This window comes from Puccinia triticina, chromosome 7A (genome assembly GCF_026914185.1).
Source record: "Puccinia triticina chromosome 7A, complete sequence".
Taxonomy (NCBI): Eukaryota; Fungi; Basidiomycota; class Pucciniomycetes; order Pucciniales; family Pucciniaceae; genus Puccinia; species Puccinia triticina.
Window position 1 is genome coordinate 5,117,085 of NC_070564.1, and position 22,387 is coordinate 5,139,471.

Sequence of the window (22,387 nt, forward strand, 5' to 3'; positions counted from 1 at the left end):
GGAGCAACACAATGGCCGAACGACTCCCAGGGGAACTGAGCGAGCTGCTCAAGGACATCAGGGCAGCACTCGACCGTCTCGACGCAGGCCAACTCACCCAGCTCAAGACACACACACAAACCACCGGCGACTTCAACGCGATCACCAGCGAGATCAAGCAGGAACTCAGCCGGATCGACAGCCAGCTCGACGTCTGTCTGTTTCCTATCTCTCTGCAATAACAGCTCTCAATCTCCACCGCTGACTGCACACACTTCTTAGGAGCTCGAGCTGCTCGCAGATGAAGCCGAGGATGAGGCGAGCAGAACGCACGCACTCGCGATCGTAGAGGACCATCGAAACCAGGCCACCAGGTTCATCTTTGCCAGTCTAGAGATCTCGAAAAGAACCAGAGCTATCTGACCATCCTGTTGGTGTGAGCCAGGCTCAGAGGCTCTTTCCGGGCGATCTCCCTGGACGTCAAACGGGCCCTCTCGAACAGCACCCTCGAGTCAGCACGCGCCGAGCTGCTCAGCGGGGCAACGCCCAAGGCTGCCAGATCATCTAACACGCAGGACGCGCTCATCTCCGCCTCTTCCGATGTCACCCAATCACTCCGGAACACGCTCGAGATCATGCGCCAGGAACTCGATCGCTCAGTGATGTCCACCCACTTGCTAGGTCAGCCACACACTCTCTCTCTCTGCAACGCGCTATCTCGACTGCTCATCCCAGCTCTGAATCATCCAGAACAACAAACCGCCACGCTCCAGCTGACCTCGGACCAGTACTTGAGTTTCGGCGAGCTGATGAAGACCTCCCGGGCGCTGATCAGCAGCCTGCAGCGGGCCGATCTGCTCGACAGGATCCTGCTCACCGGCGCCTTGGCCTTCTTCGTCCTGGTCTGTCTCTACATCATCAAGAAGCGCATCCTCGACCGGGGCGTCTCGTTGCTCTCCACCCTCCTCTCCCCCCTCAGCCGGACGACGGCCAAGATCATCAGCACCAACGAGCAGGCCGCTGTCGCCCTCAGCTCGACCGGCCAACAGGACGAGCTCGTGAGTGCTGCAGCGGCAGCGGCCGCCGCCGCTGCCACCGCTTCCGCAGTCGCTTTCCTCCCCAGCCTCGCATCCCCCGATTTACCCCCTCCCGTCATCGAACCTCCGCTCACATCCACCCCCGCCAATCCATCTGTCCCCGAAATACCAGAAATCGAACTGCTTCATGAAGAACTTTAAAAAGGGCATACATCCCTTGAGAACTGTTAGCCAGTTGATCATGTCACTTCTTATCCACCATTTCGTGTTCTTTTTGTACTCACATAAATACCCTGTTCAAATTGCTGCCGGAGAATCAGCGGCGCAACGCCGCGCTGTGACAATAGTAAAAAGCTGCTCCCAGCTCACCCGTTGCACCTGCCAAGTATACACCATGGGCCCAGTTGCAGGGTGTCCCAAGAAAAGCATCCAAGAAAATTATGAACCCCCAATGATGTTCAAATAAGGACCCACCATCGCAGGCTCCAGCAGACTAAAATTCGTCTGTTGTGGCAGCAGGCGAGGCTCTAGGACTCCACTGGCATAATAGCATCCCAGAGATGAGATGGTTATTCCGACTGCACTGCGTCCCCCGTATCAGTAATTGCCCCATTCCCAGTTGGTCCCATTGCTTCTTAAATATGGATTGGCTGACTTGGCTAATGAGGGTCCCTGGGGGACGGCGTCCCCCCTCCACATAGAGAGGTAACCTAGATGGATGGGTCATATTGCGAGCTGACCGGCACTGGTCTCTAGGTGATGTTGCTCGTCGGAGGTGTCTCCTATTCACTTTGTTTCGACTCTTCACCCTCCCGCCGAGGAGGACCAACATGCGTCGCGCGCTGCCGCAACCGGGACTTGGATACTTAAGTTTGCAGCTAAGGCAACCATTGTCACCACCCGCCGGTCATGCGTCGCGCGCTGCCGAAACCGGGGGTTGGATACTTAAGTTTGCAATTGAGCTTTGGGCAACCAACCGCCGGTCGTCGGTTGGACAGCAGCCGATTTTCTGCTTGCCTACTGGTTGCATCGGACAGTAAAGATCACAACTATTCAGGAGCTACGGAGACCGATGAGTTAGAAATAGTCCGTACAAAAAAAATAAAAAAAAATAAAAAAAAATATGGCTAAAGAAGCTCTACTCTCAAAGATCCTCTTTGAAACTTACCATATCCTCAAAAATCTGTAATCAGACGCCTATATAATTTGAATACTTGCTCAAAACCAACACTGTCGACCCCAACTTTCCTGGAAGCGACTTTGTACTTATCTTCCGTGCTATTTTGCCTTCAAAAACAATCACTCGGAATCATGATGCTCTTCTACTACGCAGTTATATTTCTTCTTGCCGCAAGCTTGGCAGATGCCGCCGGGCCCAAAAAGCCCGCAGTCGCAACGCTACCAAAGGGCACTGTATGTAATTTACCTCCTGTCTCCGGCAGCCGCGTTGCCCCAAAAGGCCAAGCTTTCTGCTACAATCCAAAGGTGAAAACCCCCAAACCTGACTTGGGTGAGTAACTTTGATCGCTGATAAATATAAGATTTATTGATCAGAATATGCATTACTTTTTTCAAGCTGCCATTACGGCATCCGTTCAAGCCGACTCTCGAACAAAGAAACCTGTCTGCCCTGCTCAGTCGCCTGTTTTTTGCTGTGACCCCAAGAAGCTCCGAGTGGTTCCAGGGCGCATTGCTGTGCGTATATGATCAACCCTTGCCATTCAATTTCCAGACGGATTTGCGCAACTTTGGGAGCTGATGAGGTGAACATTTGATGACTTGGGCAGGATAAAAACGCGAAAAACTTTGTCCTGGTTGAGCGCATTGCGCTGCTGGCAAAGGCCTGTGCAAAGCCGCAATGATCTATCCATTTCTTTCACTTTTCTTGACTATCAACAAATTCGAGTCAAGCAGTCAGTTAAAGCTAGTCCTCAACTTCCTTTTCCTCAGATTGACATCGTTCCTATTGAATGACATCAAGACAGAAATAATGCATGAGTTTTCCTGAAGATAATCTATGGACCCGTGTAGGACAATTATACACAGATGTACATTTTTCAAACTCCAAGTATCACTGTATCTGTATCTACTCTAGGAAAGATCAAATCCATTCAAAATGCCATCAACTCCCCTTTTTGAGCTCAAGTTTCACAGGTCCATGTTGATTCAGATCAGAATGTATTTATAGCCGGCTTAGAATACAAAATTTTCTTTCACATTTGTACACACAATTTTTTTTTTTTCAAAATAAAATGTTTTGAGTTAAAATAGAGGCAAATATGTCTTTGCCTCTGTGATTTCAAGGACCCAAACCTGGATTAAACCTTGCTTGCCATCTTGAAAAGAAGATCAATGCAATTGCAAACTATGTGAAAATGGTAGCAGTATCAACAACTGAGAACCAATAAAATCAACTGCTCTCTTGTCAGCCTTAGACCTAAAGTCTGCCTTTTCTCCTTTCTTATACCTCAATTACCGTATATCTTTTTTACCTTAATTTTTAGCCTTGTTTTGACTTCAGATTCTTTTTCTTTACAAAATTTTAACCTTAGTTACAACTTATCATTTTTCAATAACTCTACTCCTTCATAGAGTTCTTGAGTTGGGGTGCGCATGCGCAGCCGTGATGTGTAAGTGCTACCAGGTGCACCAACCACTTGCACATATGTAATTAAATAAGCAAACTGTGAAAATTTTCGAATTAAGGATCCCAAATGCAGCAGGAGGATCCACAGACTTCAGACAACCAGAACCACACCCAGAGACAACCCAGGATCACCCTACAGAGGCCACTTCACTTCCAGTACCACCACAGGATATTGACAGTAAGCACCCTCTTTCACTGACCTTGTTTATCTCAGAGTGAACTCTGTTTCTCTTGACATTGTTCTCCCTGTTTCTCTCCCCTCTTCAACCATCCAAGATCATCAAGGCTACCTCTTGTTAAGACCTAGACTCAATCTAAAAACCAGAGCAACGTAGTTCTACTACTTCTGATTACCACCACCATTTCCTTGGTGTGAGTGGAGAATGTTGCACTTGTTATAGTACATTTGGCAGCCAAATTTTCCAGGTTGATCATTGCCCAGATCCACCATCAGTCAAAGACCTTTGTCTCTTTCTCTCTCTTTCTCTTTCCTCTCTACTGTTTGTACTTCCTCGTCCAAAGAAATTAAATAGTACCCACCCATATTCCTTGTGTCCTAAAATATTATTAATATTGTGACTTGAGACACAGGCTTGCATCTCTCCTTGTCAAAATTAGGATACTGGAACTCAGGTGTGCGGAGAAATTACCCCATTGGACTATTGTGAGGGGGGTTTGTTCATGTCATACAATTCATTGAGATTAGGAGACCTTATTGCAGGTGTTTGGAGATCTTACCTGATCAGACTGTTTTCATATTGTTCCTGAACTCTTATAGGTAAAAAGACAGCTGTTATAAATTTACAAGTACCATTAATTGGAGTCCTCTAACAGGCTGTTTGGTTTGATTGGTAGATTATACCTTGGTAGCAGAAAAGAATAATTAGAATGAGGAATCACTACACTTTCAAGGCGGCTAAGCCGCCACTTGTAAAAAATTTGAGTACACCACAGGATCAGCTTTTGAGATTTGGGCCTCTCTTGAGGATACATTTTTTCAAAAGTTCACCCTGTGACAGCTTCAATGTGCCCTGAGGACACTACCAGCCTTGACAGACCCCCATGGGTCACAAGAATTCCCTAAAAGGCATCATGAGGACCCATCTGGTTCAAGAGCATCCCAAGGATGAATTTCACAGCTTGAAAAAATGGAAAACAATCCATAGGACACTTCTAGGCAGGTTATCCTGAGGATTGTTTTCCACAAATGCTCCCACACCTGGCAGCAGGCAAATGCATGGGTCAGAAGTGAGTGCATTCAGCAAGCCTGAATGGGATTTTCAACAGTACAAACTGCGTTGGCAGCAAAATGTGTAATATGCAAGCTTACCAACTTGCCTACTTTAACTTAGTACTGACATTCAGTTGCTGTGTGCATTTTGACACCAGGGAGGGATGTGTTGCACTCTCCAGAGAGTGCCAGACCGTAATTTTGTCATTTTTCTTGTCTGAAGTCAGTTCAATGTCAACTTGCAAGGTAAGCAGCAATCTGTTCTGAAATCATTGCTAACTTGAGTCACACTTGTGATGCAAAACCTTATCTAAAGTGCTCCAAACAGCCCCAAATTTGTTCTGCTATAAGAATACACTCTCTAGAAAACATCACAAGCTCCAAGGACGTATTACACATCAGGCACACCTTTTATTGACCGTGGTGTAGCGTAGCGCAGCACAAATCCGCTATTTTTTAGCGTAGCATTAGCGCAATTGCGTGTATCTGCGCTAACACTACACTAGAATCTAAAATAGCTTTGCACCCTGTGCGCGTAGCTTTAGCGCAGATGTGTGCGATTGGGCTAATGCTACACTAAAAAATAGCGTGTTTGGGCTGCGCTACGCTACACCACGGTTGATAAAAGGTGTGCCTTATGTGTAATACCTCCTTGGAGCTTGTAATGTTTTCTAGAGATTTTATTCTTATAGCAGAACAAATTTGGGGCTGTTTGGAGCACTGTAGATGAGGTTTTGGGGGATTGCCTTAGTAGGAAATCCACCAAATCCACCCCCGGCTACACAGGGTCTCCCTGAGGAGTACTAATGCCGTGAAGCTTAACATATGTATTAAAGAGTGTATTCTTATAGCTGAAACAATTTGGGGCCATTTGGAGCACCGTAGATAAGGTTTTGGGGGTTGGCCTTAGTAGGAAATCCACCAAATCCACCCCCGGCTACACAGGGTCTCCCTGAGGAGTACTAATGCCGTGAAGCTCACAATATTCTCTAAAGAGTGTATTTATATTTCTGTAAAAGTTTTAGGGCCTTTGGGTAAAACAGTGACAATATATCATTTTTTTGTATATTCCGTCATTTTTTGTTAAATTAATGTATTGACTCCCATCCTTGAGAGGGGAATTAATTAATCGACTCCCAAAATGCTTTTGGGGCCGCGCGAGGTCTTGAGGATCCAGGGGGGACGTCCGGAGACGGTCCGCGCGACATAAACGACTTTTGGGAGTCGATTTATTAATTCCTGGGAGTCGGTTTTTCAACTCCCAATTTATATTTGATATATAGAAGTGTGATTTCTCAGTCAATTTTGCTAACATGTGATACTGATTACTTTTTCAAAGTTGCAATTAAGGCATCCCCTATGACCAACCCCAAGACAAATGAATCTCTCTGCCCACGTAGTCAGTGTGGTAATCAGTTGATTGCTGCTTGCTGTGACCCTCAAAAGCTCATAGTTATGTCAGGGATTGCTCCAGGGCCTACTCCTGGGCGTGATCCAGGCGAGCCAGGGCAAAACCCAGTGCTTATAAAACCCTTTTCCATTCAATTCCAGTCCTGATTTTGCCAATTGTAGGAGCTGATGGGTTGAACATTTGATGACTTTGTCAGGTCAAAAACAATGGTGGTTCTATACTGGTTGAACGTCTTACGTTTTTTTGAACCTGTAAAGTATCATCACAATGGTCTGTTCACTTCTTTCAGTTTTTTTCTGTCAGCAAATTGGAGTCAAGGAGTGGGCTCAACTTATTTCTTAATCTTTCTTGTCAACAGATTAGGATCTCCACTTGTGAACAATGTCAATACAGAGCATGCATGAATGCTCCTCAAGAGAATTTATGAGCCTGGCAAACAGGTTTATTTTGCATAGATTTTACATTTATCCAATTCCAAGCATCCCTGTGCTTGTCTCTGGGAATGAAAAAATCTATTCAATATTCCAACAGTTCCTTTTTTTTGTGTCTGAGTTTTAAATATGCACTTTAATTCCTGTTTGAATGTGTTTTTAGCCAGCTTAGAATTTCCTTTATATTTGTACACAAAATTGCAAAAAAAACCTTGTTTTGAATCAAATGCATGCCCAGGCAGAATTAAGATATAGTTGATGACTCGAAAAATAGTGATACTCGAAGACACATGGCTGAAAGTGTCAAGGAAACATAGCAATTTTGCATTTGTAGATCAAAACCCTCCGGGCACTGGCCCAAACCCCGCTCGCACAAGCCCCAAGTGCGCGCGCTTTTTTTTGTTTTGTTCATGGTGCAGCTTTACGATCAAGAAAATAAATTTTCGATAATCATGGAAGTTTCACTTGCGCACGTTGTGTCTGGGTCATCAGAGGCGTGTGAGAGATGAAGCCCGGGTGCTCGCCGCTCGGTGCCAGGATCTGGCCCCCTGCCCCCGTGGCCGGAGCCCGGGGGGACGGGGCCGAGTGCCCTGCACTGACCAGTGACCATCCCACCACCAAACCAACCCACAACCAAAAAAAAAATCAGAAACGAGAAACGAGAAAACCAAAACAACGAACTCGTCACGACGGCCGACCTAACCGAAGCACACCAGGGAGCTGGCTCAGTCACCCTGCATCCGACCTTCACCAAGCAGAACCCCAGAGGATGTCCAGGCACAGTCGAGATCATCGTCGGTGAGACCACCTTCCTGGTCCACAAGCAGCTCATGGTCCATGCCAGCCCATTCTTCGAATCGATCCTCAACGGCGAATGGGCCGAAACCACCGAGCTGCTGAGCCCAGCATCATCGTCATCATCACCCCAACTCATCCCAGAAGAACGCAGCCCGAGTCCGACCAACGACCAGCATATCCTGCCCACCAATGACGACGCCTCCACGGCCCTCAATATCAGCATGTTGGACCACCATGCCATGGCCCCTGAGCGCTCTCAGGCCCTCCCCGATCCACAGCCCCTCATCTCTAACCTCAGTCGGATCGAGGCCCGCATCCTGCTCAAGGACGAGCGCCCCGCCTCCTTCCAGGATCTCTTGATGTTCGTCTACCCGCATCTCGAGGTCAGCCCCTTTCTTCTCTAAGATTATCATTCAAGTCAACGCACTCACACTGATTTAGATTCTCGCGGCACACAGTGTGTATGTACCTGGCACAACGCCTCTGACGTCAGTATCCTCAGACCAACACCCCACCCTCATTCTTGACACTGACCCGGGATTTGCGCCGACAGCTGATGACGATGTCGCAGAAGTTCGACATGCCATTGCTGCAGAGACATGTGCTCAACTTCCTGCTCTCCTCGGTGGCGGGCAAGCCGATCGAGGCGATGAAGATCGCCGAGGAACACCAGCTGTCCGAGCTGTACCGGGAGAGCTCGCGCTTCTTGCTCGACAATTGGCAGGGCTGGGATCATAAGGAGCTCGAACGTCTGAGCTCCCAGACGCTCTTGAAGCTCGAGAAAAGGTCCCTCCCCCCACATATCTTCCTCCCCATTTTAAATAGACTATTGACTGGCCTTTTCCTACAGACGCACTTGGTTCTTGGAACGGTTGCTCAAACTGGGTCTCGTCAATTCTTCCCGCGATTACGTCTGTCCGCCCACCTGTCCCGACCCTCACCATTGCACGAAACTGGTCGACGATAAATGGCGGAGTGCGTGGGCGGCTTCGTTTAAGTTCGGCCCACCTCAAGTACGCCCCCCCCCCCCCCCCCACTCCTTTTTTCCCTAAATAAATGCTCTGACTCCAAATACGGTTGTACAGCCGAGTAGCGTTTACAGAGCGTTGAGATGTCTCGAGCCGAGTCTACATAGTCCCGCATTACTGTAAGTTTCAACAAGAGAAAAGAAGAAGAAAGAGAGCTGAGGAAGATTGATCTTGTTTTTTTTTCTGGTTGCAAGGTTACCGCATACATCGTGTCAACAACACGCTCTACGCTTCTTTGCGGACCTCTTTGACCGAATGTTCTCGCAGTTTACGCCCAGAGGTCCGGGGGGAGCCGGGGTGGGCACGAGCGGGGGCGGCAGCGGGACTGTCGGCGGCGTGTCGGTCTCGCACAGCGCCTCGGCCTCGTCTGCCGCCGCCGCCGCCGCGAACCCACTCATCCCCCTGCTGGGCGAAACCAATCATCATCATCAACTGGGAACTGGAGCACCTTCAGTTTTCCCGCCTGTCATCCCTCCGTCTCTCCCGACCCAACTGCCTTCCACCGCCCTTCCATCCTCAACAACAACAAACACCACTACCGTCACCACCAATCCCACACCCATAACCCACCCCGCTAACCCTGGCACGCTTAATCCGGCGACTTCTGCCGCCACTCCCTTCCCCCCCTTCTCCTCCCTCAACCTCGCTACCTCCTCCTCATCCTCTAATCTCCTCATCAACTCAGACAAAACTTTCAGGAAGGCCAAGTATTTCTTGCACGTCGAGCTCTTCGATTCCGTCGATAAAAATCCGAGGAAACGCGTCGATTAGCTTCTATCCCCTTTCCATTCTTCTCTCTTCCAAAATTCAACCACAAGCATACACACGCATTTCAAAATTGTTTTTTTTCTTGGTATTGTATGTACGAACTGTGTACTTTAATCATTTTTTGAGTGACGTGCATTCAACGCCACTGAAATCTGGTTCTGCCAGACAGTGGGAGGCACAGGTTGGGAACCATGTACGCCACCACTCCCGAAGAACAAGAAGCAGGGCAGAGAAACGTGCTCGGACGCGTGTTATCCCGCTTGGGTGTGGGGAGGAGCTTGGATTATGTATAACTACAGTTGGATAAGCTCGGTTTGAGCCCAGTTCCCAACTCGTGAAGACAGCCGGCTAGACGTTGATGCGCGGAAACTGTGTCGGCTTCATGAAGCCTGAAGGTACGGAAATCTGATTCGGGCCCGATAATGATGTCATCAGGTCGTCCCTGCGATGGCCGCTGAGGGAAAATCCCCGAGTTTGAGATCGGCTTCTTCGGAATCTCCAGCGACGTGTTTCTGGCTGTCGTGACGCGAAAACTCTGGAGTTCCAAGTCAACATATGCATTTCCCTCCTCACCAAGCAGCCCGGTCGACGAGAGGCAAACTCAGATGACGAGGATGATGGGTACCGGACATCACACCCATCCTCGTCCGGCCCGCGAATACCGTCCTGCTGTCTCTTGCCTCCATACCTGCTCAAGATATGTTTTTTGTGTAAGTTTTCGGTGAGACTGATTCCAAACTTTTCTTTGGGGATCTAGAATGAACAAATAATGCTATCCTCATATTGGCCTCATCGATATCCTCCCGGCCAACAAAGTGAGAACATCTTCCACATTGTTACATTCATCATTCCAGTCACCGCCCAACCACAAGCATAATGTATCGGTGGGCCCGGCCGATATAATTTATCGGTCTCCGATTGGTCTGGGAGTCCGATAATATTTACATCGGTCGACCTTATTGCCCTTGGCAATGCGGGACTCGTCGATTGTTTGCAACTGGGCTTTTGGGGACCAACCGCCGGTCGTCGGTTGGACAAGAGTTTTTCTGCTTTTCAACTGCTCACATAAAAACATACCAGGAGATCACAACAAATTGGCCTCGGGAGAGCCGACAGGCGCCGGTCTCTAGTTGACACATTGCTGCTGTGCTCATGGGCGGTGTCTCTTAATCACCTGTTTTGACTCCAAGTTACCCTTTAACCTTAGCATCCACCCCGGACCTGACAAGACCTTGCTTGATTATCAAGCATAATCTTTGAAATTTACCACATCCTTAACATTCTGTCATCAGAAACCCATCATTGACTATTTACATTTTCAAAATCAACAAACTCGACCGTAGCTTTCCTGAAGACTACGTTGTCCTCCGATTTGCTCTAATATTTTGGCATGAGAAACAAGCTGTCGCGATCATAATGATCTTCTATTACGCAATTATATTTTTGCTTGCCGTCACTTCAGGAGATGCCAGAAAGGCCCCGCCGCTACCAATTACCGGCAGCGCATGTACTTTGGATAAACCTGCTAGTGACGCTCCAATAAAAGGTCAAGCTTTCTGCTTTGATCCGACAGCAAAACCATCAATAGCTGGCACTGGTGCGTAAAATTCTCTCATTGATATATGAATGTGATTACTCAGTCAGTTCGTCTAACATGTGATGCTTATTACTTGTTTGAAGTTGAAATTATGGCATCCCCTGCGACCGAACCTCAAACAAATAGACCTTTCTGCCCAACGAGTCGGAGTCAGAATAAGTTGGTTGCTGCTTGCTGTGACCCGGTCCCTACAAAGCTTGCAGTTATTCCAGGGCCTAATCCAGGGCGTGACTCACGGCCTCCCAGGCGTGACCCACGGCGTGACCCACGGCGTGACCCACGGCATGACTCAGGGCGTGACTCACGGCGGGACCCAATGCATATAAATCCCTTTGCCATTAAATTGCAGAGCTGATTTTCCCAATTTTAGGAGCTGATGAGTTGAATATTCGATGAATTGGTCAGGGTAACAACAATGATACTTCCCTACTGGTTAACAGTCATATTTTTGATTGAGTCTGTAGAAAATCAGAATGGTATGGTCACTTCTTTCAGTTTTTGTCTGTCTGAAAATTGGATTAGAGGAGTGAGTTTATAAATCAAATCTTAAAATTTCTTGTCAACAGATCACGATCTCCACTTTCAAATGATGTCAATAAAGAGGGTATGGATGAATTTTCCTGAAGAAATATATAGGCCTGTTCAAGCAGGTAGATTTTAGAAGTTACAAATTGGTTTAATTCCAAGCCCCCCTGTATCTGTATCTGGGAATGATCAAATACATTCTATTAAATGCCAACAACTCCATTTTTCGTGGTTGAGTTTGACATATTCAATGTGATTCCTATCTGCATGTATTCTTAGCCAGCTTAGGATTAGACATTTACTTCATATTTGTACACAAAATTGCAAAAAAAAACCTTTTCTTGAAATAGAATTTGCACTAACAAAATAATCTCATGATTTTGTGCATGCCAAGTAAGGCTTGCAAAGAATTGCCAAATTAATCCAATATAATATAAGTTTATTAATGACAGGAAATCATTCTGAATTAAAGATCAAGGGTTCCCCCTAAAATTATACCAAACTACAAAAGAATTGCCAGGGTTCCCCAGCTCAAAACATTTCAGACAAACTTTTTCAAGTACAGCTAAAGCGTCAATGATTATCACCGAGAAAACAACAGCCAGAAAAAAGATCTGTACACGAAGATATTTGACTGAGAGTATCATTACCACTCAAGCTAATTTTTCAAAAGTTTTGACTTGCAGCTATTTCTAACTGAATTTTCAGCAGTGCAATGTGCATGGGTACATAGCTATCTGTTGCAATAGATGTAGCAATGATTACATAGCTGAAATTGCAGCTATGATCCTGCATGATGACATATGTCAACTGTCAGACTACATCCCCTATTGCAGCAGACCCTGCATAAGACTGCATGATACTGCATTACACTTACAGGTACTTAGTAAAGTGTAATGAGTGCAGCTGATGATGTAATGTTTATGTATAGGGTATACAGGTTGTAAGAGTGGTCCATGTAACATATTCCATGGAACTGGGTAAATGTGGTTCATGTGATTGATTACATGAACTCAAGTAGGGTGTTTGTGTGTATTGTAACTGGACCATGTGTCTTGAGTGGAATGTGATATCTGATCCAGAGGGTTGTAAGGTGTGCTTTCCATGGTTTCCTGGGCATTTTTAACCATAGAATTCAGTGGTGCCACCATATTGGTTGATTTGTAAGTGTGCAGATGAGAGAGAAATTTTTGAACTGGGCTAGATGGGTAACCATGAAGCATACCACAGCGGGGATATTCAATGGGACTGGAATCAAATGAGCTTGGAATAGGGATCAAGAAAAGGGGATGAGCTGCCAGAAAAAGCTGACAGATCAAGAAAATTTAGAACTTATCCGGTGAAGAGACACTGGTGGTGGAGATCTCAAAATCACTGGAGCAGGTCTGAGAACTCCTAGCATTGATTGGAAAAGAGATTGGAGTTTTGGGATTGGATGTGTTGGGAAGAACGCAGAAGATGATGATTGATAAACATTTTGATGGAGATTTATGGTCCAGAGTAAGTCCATGCTGCGCCATTAGGGGAGTTCACAATTGAATTTTATGAAAATTTGGAGCTAAATTTAAGGACTTTTTTTTAATTTTTAATTTTTGGCAAAATGCACAAAAGCAAGTTATACTGGTCAATCAGCCCAACTCATCACTTTTTTAAAAAGAAAAATTCATAAACACCTTAAAATGTGTCCTAAACTTTTGTAAATTTAAGGTGTGAACCCCTCCATTGTCTGGATTTGTGCTGAACTCAATGAGGTTGTGAAATCTTGCAGACAGTCATCATAAACCCGCGTGCACTACATACATACACTTTCAGAAGGAAGGAAAGGAAAAAATGACAAAAAAAAGAAGGCTGATAGGTTGTGGACACCACTTGGTTCAGTTGAAAAGGCTGCTCCAGTACAATGTGTTTATCTTTGACTTTTTCACTAGCGCAACTGCTCCCTTCCCACTAGCTGGATGAGTTTTTTTTTTACCTTTGCCAGCATGACATTATAGACATTTAACCACCTAAATGTTTGTTCTTCCTTTTTTTCCTCTATTACTTGTACAGGGAATGTGGTTCAACTTCTTGATTATCCCTTTTACTTTTGCGCAGTTCTGGATGTAAAACAACACAAGTGAAAATCAAGGGTTTAACAGCTAAACTAAAGAAAGCATAGTGTAGTGGTTTTCTGGCTTGCTACACTGCACTGAATTGTAGTGGTTGAAATTGAAAACTACGTCAGATTTTTTCATTTACCTGGAAAAAAATGCTTTTTTAAGGTGCTGAATTAATTCAGCAGCCATGTAACCCCAAACCTCTTTATCACATGGTAGTATAGCGCAAAACCGCTAAAAAGCGGTTAGGTAGCTTCAAATAAACTACTTTTATTTATTTCAGTGTCTTTTTAATGCCAAACCACTTTTTTCAGTGGTAGTGTCACGCAAAACCGCTAAAAAAGCAGCTACGCAGCAGGAAGTAAACCAGTATTACAATTAAAAGGGGCCAAGGGGGTGCTATTCATGACATTTGGTGACTGCCAAAGCTAAAAAAAATTTATGGCAGCTGAAACACAAGGGGAGGAGGGGTAAAATGGGGATAGCAAACTGCAGTGGTAGGCTGCACAAGCTGTGGTTGTGTAGTACTCATGTAGTGATTCAGTGCTAAGCACTTGCTACCACAACGGTTAGCATTCATGTAGCTCATTTTAGCGACTTGCCCCTTAAGCTACGCTCTTTGGTAGCAAAAGGGGTACATTTCTGCTGCCCTAAAGCTGCAAGCCTGAGACAGCGGTGGGCAGTTACATTAAAGTAGGTTATGGAGGGTTAATTGGATATTGTAACCTTTTTTTAGTTATCCAAATAAGCCATTTGGGTAGGGCTGGATCCTGCGGGGTACCCGGCCACTTTGAGCTAGCCCGGCGCCCGTCCCGCGGGTATACCCGTCACTCGGGTACCAAAATCAAGCAGCCCGAGCCTTACCCTCGGGTATTGGGAACGGGAACAGGGTACCCGCGGGGCGGCCGGGCTACGGGTATACCCACCAGCCCGCGGGTATACCCGCGACCCGTTCCCAATTCCCGCGGGTAAGGCCCGTAAAGGCCCAGAGCTACTGCACCCACTTTGCGCCCATGAGCCATGAGGGCCCCAGTCCGGGCTGAAGGACCTTTTCACTTTGGATATGTGCATTTTTTTCTCACTTCCTCCACGCGGGTGCAGATCGGTAGCCTCAGCGCACCTGAACATGACCTTCCTCATACCCAATATACCCGCGGGTATTTTTGAGGCTGCCCGTGTACCGTACCCGCCGGGTAGGCCGGGTACGGTCCAGGCAAAGAGGCTTCCCGGAGCCCTATACCCGCGGGGCAGACCGCGGGTATACCCGGAGAGGCCGGGAACAGGGGCCAGCCCTACATTTGGGTAACATAACATTTCTTTTGAGTAACGTAATGTAAATTAACTTTTTTATTTTTGAGGTTTTGAGGTTTTGGATAACATGATTTTTTTTTGGTGGGCAATTTTTCTGTGTGTTGCAAGTTCAAGGTTGTGGGTTCAATCCTCACTGCAAAACCATTTTGACCTGACACCCTGGGCAGAACTGTTTTCCATCAACTTGAGCCCAGAAAGTATTCACATTGAAAAAAACAGCCACCAATAGTCATCTCCCTTGGAAAGTTACAGCTAAGCTACCCCAAATTGGGAAAAATTTTAACATAACCCATTTTGTTGGAAATATCTGGGCAATGTAACTAGCAAAAAAAACCCTTTCTTTGTGGTGGATATTGTAACTAAAATTGAGATATCTGTAACTAACAGATAATGTTACTTTAAAGGTTATGTTACAGTTACTGTTACATTCCCAATTACGGATAACATAATGGCTCACCATTGCCTGAGATGAGAAGTGGCACACAGCTCATTTTAGCATTAGTTGTAGTGGTTTTGGGGACAGCTACTGCTACACCACCGCTTGAATTTAAGCTTGGGTTGACGTGGGCCCAATGGCGCGGTCGGCAAAAGGTTGGCCCGGGTGGGTGCCAACCTGCCCGCCCAGACTTTGACCGCGGGATTGGATTGTGTCAAAGATTGGTCGGGCCCCCCTTGACCCAACCCATCCAGCACCGCAGGCGGGGCAACTCAGTCACCACTGGGTTGGATGGGTTGGCTTTGGCTAACTCAGCCACTGCTAACCCAGCCAACCCATCCCGGCTCTGATCAGCGTGCCCACGGGGGAAGCTGGTTGGGCATGACAAGAGCCCAAACAGCTTAACTCAGCGGGTGGGCCAAGCCAATCATGGCTGGCACTGAGTAGCGCACCAATGTTGCACTCTGGTTGAGCCCGCATTAGGCCAACCAAAAAATGTTTTTTTTTTTTTGAAAAAAAAAAGATATTTTCTGAGCCTTTTTCCATGTTTGGAAAAAGGCTACATAAGTGAGAAATTACAAAACAAAAAAAAAAAAGGATGAGTCTTGTCCAAATCCGCAGACTTCGTCTGACAAAACTTAGGAAAACGGTCTTTATTACACAATAAACTGCGGGACTACCATAGAAATGTGTGGTGTCTGAGTTGGCAAGGCTGATAGTTCCTTCCTCCTTGAGGTGCAGTTTTGATCCGGGTTCCATCCCGGTAGCAACTTATACTTTTTGCCGGGCCATTCCTGAACCGCTCACCGGACCCCGACTGCGGCGCCCCCGGCGAGCCACCGTTGGCAGTTCTCCAACCGCGGGCTCTGCAAGTGGGGCCCACGTGAGGGGTTGTGCCGACTGCGGGTCCCATGACCTCCCGCTCAGAGGCACACCCAAAGTTTAGGGTGGGGTCGCGGGGGTCGCCTCCACATCAAAACCCACGTTGAGACGCGGTCGGGCGCGCTCCGTGGTGTACCTGGTCTGGCAAAATAGTGGTAGTACCACCACACTACAAAAACAGAGATTTTTTAGTGTATCATAGCATTTACACCCTAGTGACAATGTGTCTTACGGAAATTTTCTTCCCAACAATGTATTGTAATCCTGTTGAAATAGCTGCTGGCTGGCAGATAATAAATATTTTCTTTGCAAGAAAGGTGCTGCCTCCTTTCAAAAAAATAATAATTAATGAACAGGCAATGTTGTTTTTGTCACAAATGCATCAAAATAACATAAGCAAACAAAGCTAAGCCTAATAGTACACCACTTTTTAAATAAACACTATTGCATATAGCTTGTGCTTATTCCCACCAACTTGTGTTCCGTAAGCAAGAACACATTTTTTTTTCTCCTTTTGCTGAGGAATAAATTATTTTTCATGCAGGTGCCTTTCAATAGTCTTCTGGTCAATGAAGCAATTGTGGATTCATTTGATGCATGAGATTGTGTATCAGGTTAAAGGCTAGTGAAAAGTTGAATCAACTTGGGGATGAGCGCAAGAAGGAGGCCTAGAAATTTGATTTGCAGCGGCAAAGCCGCCTTGGCCTCAGGCTCTGGTCTGAGGCTAGCTTAACTAAGCCTCTTGAACGGAGGGTGCGGGGGACCCCGCCCGGAGGGCTCTCCGCAGGAGAGGCTTACACCTAATGTCCGAAGTCTGGCAGGGAAAGGAAGGATATCCAACTAACTTAAATCCACAGAATTCTGGACATTGAGATGTAAGTTTTGGCGTCTACAATTGTCAAAAAAGAAACTTAAATCTATTATATACACACTACAATTACACAAAACTACGGATGTTGAAAAATCCCCAAAGACCCGAAGGCCCTATGGATGACCCTCCAGCTGTGCCGGAGCAACAAGCAAAAGAGGGCCGGTTGTTAAACTAGCCAGGGAGGCCCTAATCAAGTAATTAGGTGGCTCCCAGGGAGGGGGCGGAACGAAACCGAATCCCCTGGGGTTCCTTTGACTCTACACACCCTCCTTATATACCTTTCGGCCATCAACTCGACACACCTTCATCACAAAGCCGCATTAGCCACTCGTCGCACGTTCCTCAATCCATCACCACGCCAACAGTCTCCGCCCCACCGTCTGCCCAGATTGGCTTCCCACTTCCAACCAACCGTCCATTCAACCCCTGCGCCACATTACATGACCGTGGCGCACGGTCCCAGTTGCAAACACCTCCTTGTCTCCTTCACCAGGGCACAATACACGCCATTTTTGACCACTTCAACCTTAGATGTCTGCCCTTCACTCGCCTACATCAGACCATTCACTACCACCACCCCGCCCAACAGCGCTAGGACTACACAATTAATTCAAACCGTACGTGTCACTTCTGCCCCTCGTCTTTATTCTATCAACTCACCGGTCCTCAAATGGCCCGCCACTACCAACCAGACCACGCCCGATCACTCTTGGCGTATCCGTCGCAGTTGTGACTGGCCTGGCATTTCCTCACCTATGCTACCAAGACTTTCTGATCCCTCCAGACACAAATTTCTATGGCGACGAGCAACAATAATCTCCCTTTCGACCTGGTTCAGTTAATCTACAACCCTACTTTCGCGCTGTTGCGTGCCACGGTAAACCACGGGCACTACTCGCTTTGCCCGCCACGCGGCCCCCTCGACGTGGCACGCGAATTCAAGGAATCCCACTGAGCGTATCTCACACCAGCAACCTTGTTTTGAGCGTACGTCTGCGCCCATAAAAGTTGGCATCTTTAGACACATTAATGTATAACTCACGCCACCTTTGACATACTGACAATGTGACTACCGGGCCTTGCAAAGCTTATCACCAGATGGTATATCGGAGACAAATCTCATTTCCAGCATACTGCCATGCAACGGTTGAGCAACAAGAAGTCGTTCATACGCCGTAAACCTTTGTTCGAATTCCTTGATGGGGTTCAACCTTGAGGTGGGTAATATCTATTTTCTGAGTGGCACTATTGCAAAGTCAAACACGCCCGACGTGCTCGACCTAAGATTTAACAACGCGGTTCCCGAACCATCAGCACGACATTCGCAGGGCCGTGTAGTTCGTCGCCTGGTAATAAATGCTGTCGGTACTATCAACAGAATGACTCGCCTCGTATTGGAAGAAACCGGGGAACTCACATACGTGATAGGCCTCACGCATTTTGCCGCAGTGAGTCACGGTGTATCCTTGCAGATGCCACCCGAGTCAATTGCGGTGCTGACGGATTGTTGATTAGAACTTGCCCAGCATCGTACATAGCACTTACATGATTGATCCTTCAACATCTCAAAACGTTTATTTGGCTGACGACGTGATGGGCCATTGAGCGTGGTTCACTGGCAGATTGATTGGTGGGAATTGGAGTACCGGCCAACCAGTGATCGTCGTGAGTGGCAGTCTGGTGAATAAGTAATGAGAATTTTGTCTACTCACGTTGACATTGGGAATGGGTGAAGGTAACCTCCGTTTGCATCAATTTTCCCAACGTGTGATCGCGTGATGTGTCGGTGTTGAGGACAGTTTTGTACTTGAGGTGCCTTGAACAAGAGTAGCGCTTTTTGCACGTGCAATGAGAAACATTGGGTTAATTTATCTTCAATTTTTGACCTGTGGCCCATGTAACTCTACAAAATACCGCCAACGTTGAGCTGGAACTGAACACGTGTCAAAGATGACGCTCGGAGGACCAAGACCGCAGTAAGCTGGCGGTCGATCGTGGAATTCATGCAAAGTTGTGTAGTGCCAGTCCCATTAATGCTCTATTCATGGACGAGTAGGCCAAGCTGTCCGCTATATATCAATATTTGCAGACCAGCCAGACTGCGGATAATAATGGCGAGGCATAACAAATTCATGCAAGTGCTGCTTTCGACATTAATGCCATCTTGTTGCACAACATGCCAAACAAACAACCTCCATTACGTCTTTGGCTCATCACCATGAACACTCCGAAAGGACAAGAAGTCCAGATTCTCGTAGATGAACTGTCTGCGTGTTCCACCATCAATCTGGTTCACTTTGTCTGCAATGTACGGCTTGGTCACCAGAAGTCACCGGAGTTCCTCAAGCTTAACCCAAATGGCAAGTAACTATCCTGTTTCACTCTTGTCAAACTATTCAGTTGAAAGTATGTTCTGCAGGACAAATACCACTTCTCATGGATAACAATCATGGTGCGATCAACACACCCTCGCGCCAATTCTGCGTCATGGAAACGGGCGCCATCGCAAAAGTTAGTCGCGCCGTTAATATGTCGAGTAGCAAATCGCCCGATGCTAATAAATCTACCTGAAACAATTGGTCAGTACTTGTGTACATTGATTGATCTGAGTAACAAGTTCAAGTTTGCTTGCGGGTGTGAACAATCCCAAATGGAAGATTGGATTGCGTGGAGCCTCTCAGATTTGAGCGTATTGGTGAACGAATGCATTCATTTTGTTTGTAAGTCAACCCCACAACAATAACTTCCCGACATTTTTGCTTATGCCGGTTTTCTCCGAAGGCTACGCAATGGTGAAGGGGGGTTACCCAGAACATCACTTTCAAAATATGGTGCTGGAAGCCTTCAATCAACTTGATACTCATCTCAGCAGGGCGCCGGGGAGCATCCAAAGAGACTACGTATGTGGAATCAATCGGGGGATATATTCCTTTGCAGATATGTTCATTTGGCCGTAAGTTCCGCACTTGTCTCAACATTGGAATGGAGGCGTACCTGACTGAGAACCGGCTGCAGCTGCGTAGATGGGTGAACATCAGCCACCTGTGCGGCTTTCAAAAGAATCCGCTGGACCAATACTCGTCACTTCATGCCTGGTTCATTCGTGTGAGATCGCGACCAGCGGTCATCATGGGGTGCTTGAGCAAGTACGAGTAAGTGAGGAATGTCTCAAATCTCCCTATTTGGGCGTTAATAATAACGCTTTGCAACGTGCCGCACCGTTCCTGCTTTAAAGGCTTGGCAATTGATAGGACTCAAATGTGCCAACAGCAAGTCATCGACGATGGTTGTATTGCAAATGTACTCTTTGTGCTACGCTGTCCGCTATTTAACATGTATTGTAGTTGTGTCGCGCCTAAACCCAAAGGTTGGCCCACAATTGACGTTACCCTTCTCTGAATCCTCTGACGGAGGGTAGGGGGGGGGGGGGGGGGCAAATACAGTTGGGTGGAGGCGCGGCGGGTTGTGCCCCTGCGGCGGCGTAGCCACCTTAAACTCTAGTTCAACCACAAAACCACTAAATAATTATTTAAAAATTAGCAAAATATGTAAAAAAAACTGAATAGACAGTTTCATTGGCAGTGCTGATGCACACCTTCACCCAAAATTTTGAGAAAAAAGCTCCAAAACTGATTGAAGGAATCCGTTTTGAAGGTCAAAGGAATCCTGAAGGATATTACATTGCTCTGAAGATCCATTTACGGATTTTCTGATAATGTGCACAATTGAGTTTCCTATCTGCAACAAAATGCAACACTAAATGTGTAGGATCTGCGGGTTTGCGGATCCAGGATCCACCAGGCATGATGGTTGTGCATCCTTAGTTTATATTTCTTCATGTTTTTTTATTTTTATTTTTAAAACATTAGTACAGTGCAAATGGTTTGGATTGAGGAGATGAGACTGGTGCCAAATGAAAGCTGAGGTCCAGAAGTATCTTTTGGCTCTGGGGCAGGTCCACGACCTGAGGGAGAGGCTGGCTGAGGCTTAATATTTTCCCTCCAGCCATTTGTGATTTCTTTCCCAGCCAAAATTTTGACATTACCCGCAAGTCCCTCCCTGCGGGAGGGGCCGCTTCGCGGCCAGCCACAGCGAGCCTCCCACCAGGGGGGACTTGTGTTAAGTTAGGGTCTGAGGTGTTTCGGGATGGAGATCGACGATGTACTCCCCACTTAGCCCCCTTCCGGGGGTGGAAGACAGATTTATGTTTATCAAAAAGCTTACACAACAGACGTCTTCTGTATTGACTTCTTTGACGGAAATGTGCGAATTTCGAAGGATAGCGCAGTTGACAGTTGATCGCCCGCAGCCCGCTTTACTTACAACTGCTCGTCAGTCTAAGCCCGCTGTAAAAGAGAGGAGTTTTAGCAAAGTGCGCCTCTAGTCCAGGATATGGTTTTTTACATAGACTAATTGGAAAGGTCATATTGGGCCCCAATTCCCTGTGGGTGCATGATACCAATCGCTCAGGTCCGCTTTTTTTGCCTGCCGACAACCAACCGCCGAGTTCCGGGTCACCACAGAAGTCTCTGCATCAATCATATCCCTGTGTAGACCGAAGTCTAGAGCCGGGGTATGTCAGACGGATTTATTACGAAACCCGAAATTAATTTCCAGCTTCGTTGACTGAGCATTCACGGACTGGTATTATTTTTAAGTGAGAATCAATTTCAAGTACACATCAAAGGGAAAGCTTGAGAGCGAAGGACATAACCATACCGTGTAAAATCCAAGCCATCTATTGAAGAATGTCCCCCTTATTTTGACTTTAAATGGCGCATCAAATCTTCTTCGTGTATCTCCGTTGCTCAAGTCTTGCAGCCGGTGTTCTAGGTAACCCAGCCTCGAGGCCACAACTTGTGATAGCTGTCAACTGGTATGCTTGTCCCCTCAAATTGTCTTCAGATCTCTAGAAAGGATGATCAATTATCTTAAAGAGAATTGATTTGACCGTATGGATCATAGTTATATTTTCTCAGCGTTGATGTACCAGCAGGACCAGTGGCAACTGGCAAGTCACCCGCCGAGCTGGAGCAAGTTCACACAGTCAAATGTCTTTGCTTTGAACGCGCTTTGATGGGTTTTCCTTCGATTTCGCTCAAGAAAAACAATTATAATGAGAACTGCAAAGCCGTCAAGTTGATTGGCTGATGATCGCTGTTTGGATTTTGGAGTTGCGGAAATAGGGAGAAAGACGCCCAAATCCCTTTCAAGAAAGGATATACAGAATGCTTCAATTTTTCGTCAAGATCCCAACTTACTCGTGGTTGTGCAGGCGTCGGGCAACTCCGCTGTAGCGCCTCAAGCCAACCGGCTCCTCTATACTTTGCTTTATCCTT

General features: G+C 46.7%; 3 protein-coding genes across 3 annotated transcripts; all 3 read left to right on the plus strand.

Moving 5' to 3' along the window:
• Window positions 1-11: 11 nt before the first annotated feature.
• On the plus strand, window positions 12-1,217 carry PtA15_7A558 (uncharacterized protein; the record flags this gene model as incomplete). The annotated part of the gene is made up of 4 exons (XM_053171176.1): window positions 12-191; window positions 262-353; window positions 425-660; window positions 730-1,217. 4 exons carry the CDS (start codon window positions 12-14, stop codon window positions 1,215-1,217), a joined length of 996 nt encoding a protein of 331 aa, XP_053022384.1.
• Window positions 1,218-1,925: 708 nt separating this feature from the next.
• On the plus strand, window positions 1,926-2,878 carry PtA15_7A559 (uncharacterized protein; the record flags this gene model as incomplete). Its single annotated transcript, XM_053171177.1, has 2 exons — window positions 1,926-2,102; window positions 2,804-2,878. The coding sequence occupies 2 exons, from the start codon at window positions 1,926-1,928 to the stop codon at window positions 2,876-2,878; spliced, it is 252 nt and encodes an 83-aa protein (XP_053022385.1).
• Window positions 2,879-7,241: 4,363 nt separating this feature from the next.
• Window positions 7,242-9,333, plus strand: PtA15_7A560 (uncharacterized protein; the record flags this gene model as incomplete). Its single annotated transcript, XM_053171179.1, has 8 exons — window positions 7,242-7,338; window positions 7,445-7,917; window positions 7,993-8,022; window positions 8,088-8,320; window positions 8,385-8,547; window positions 8,620-8,681; window positions 8,757-8,842; window positions 9,248-9,333. 8 exons carry the CDS (start codon window positions 7,242-7,244, stop codon window positions 9,331-9,333), a joined length of 1,230 nt encoding a protein of 409 aa, XP_053022386.1.
• Between the last annotated feature and the right edge of the window lie 13,054 nt (window positions 9,334-22,387).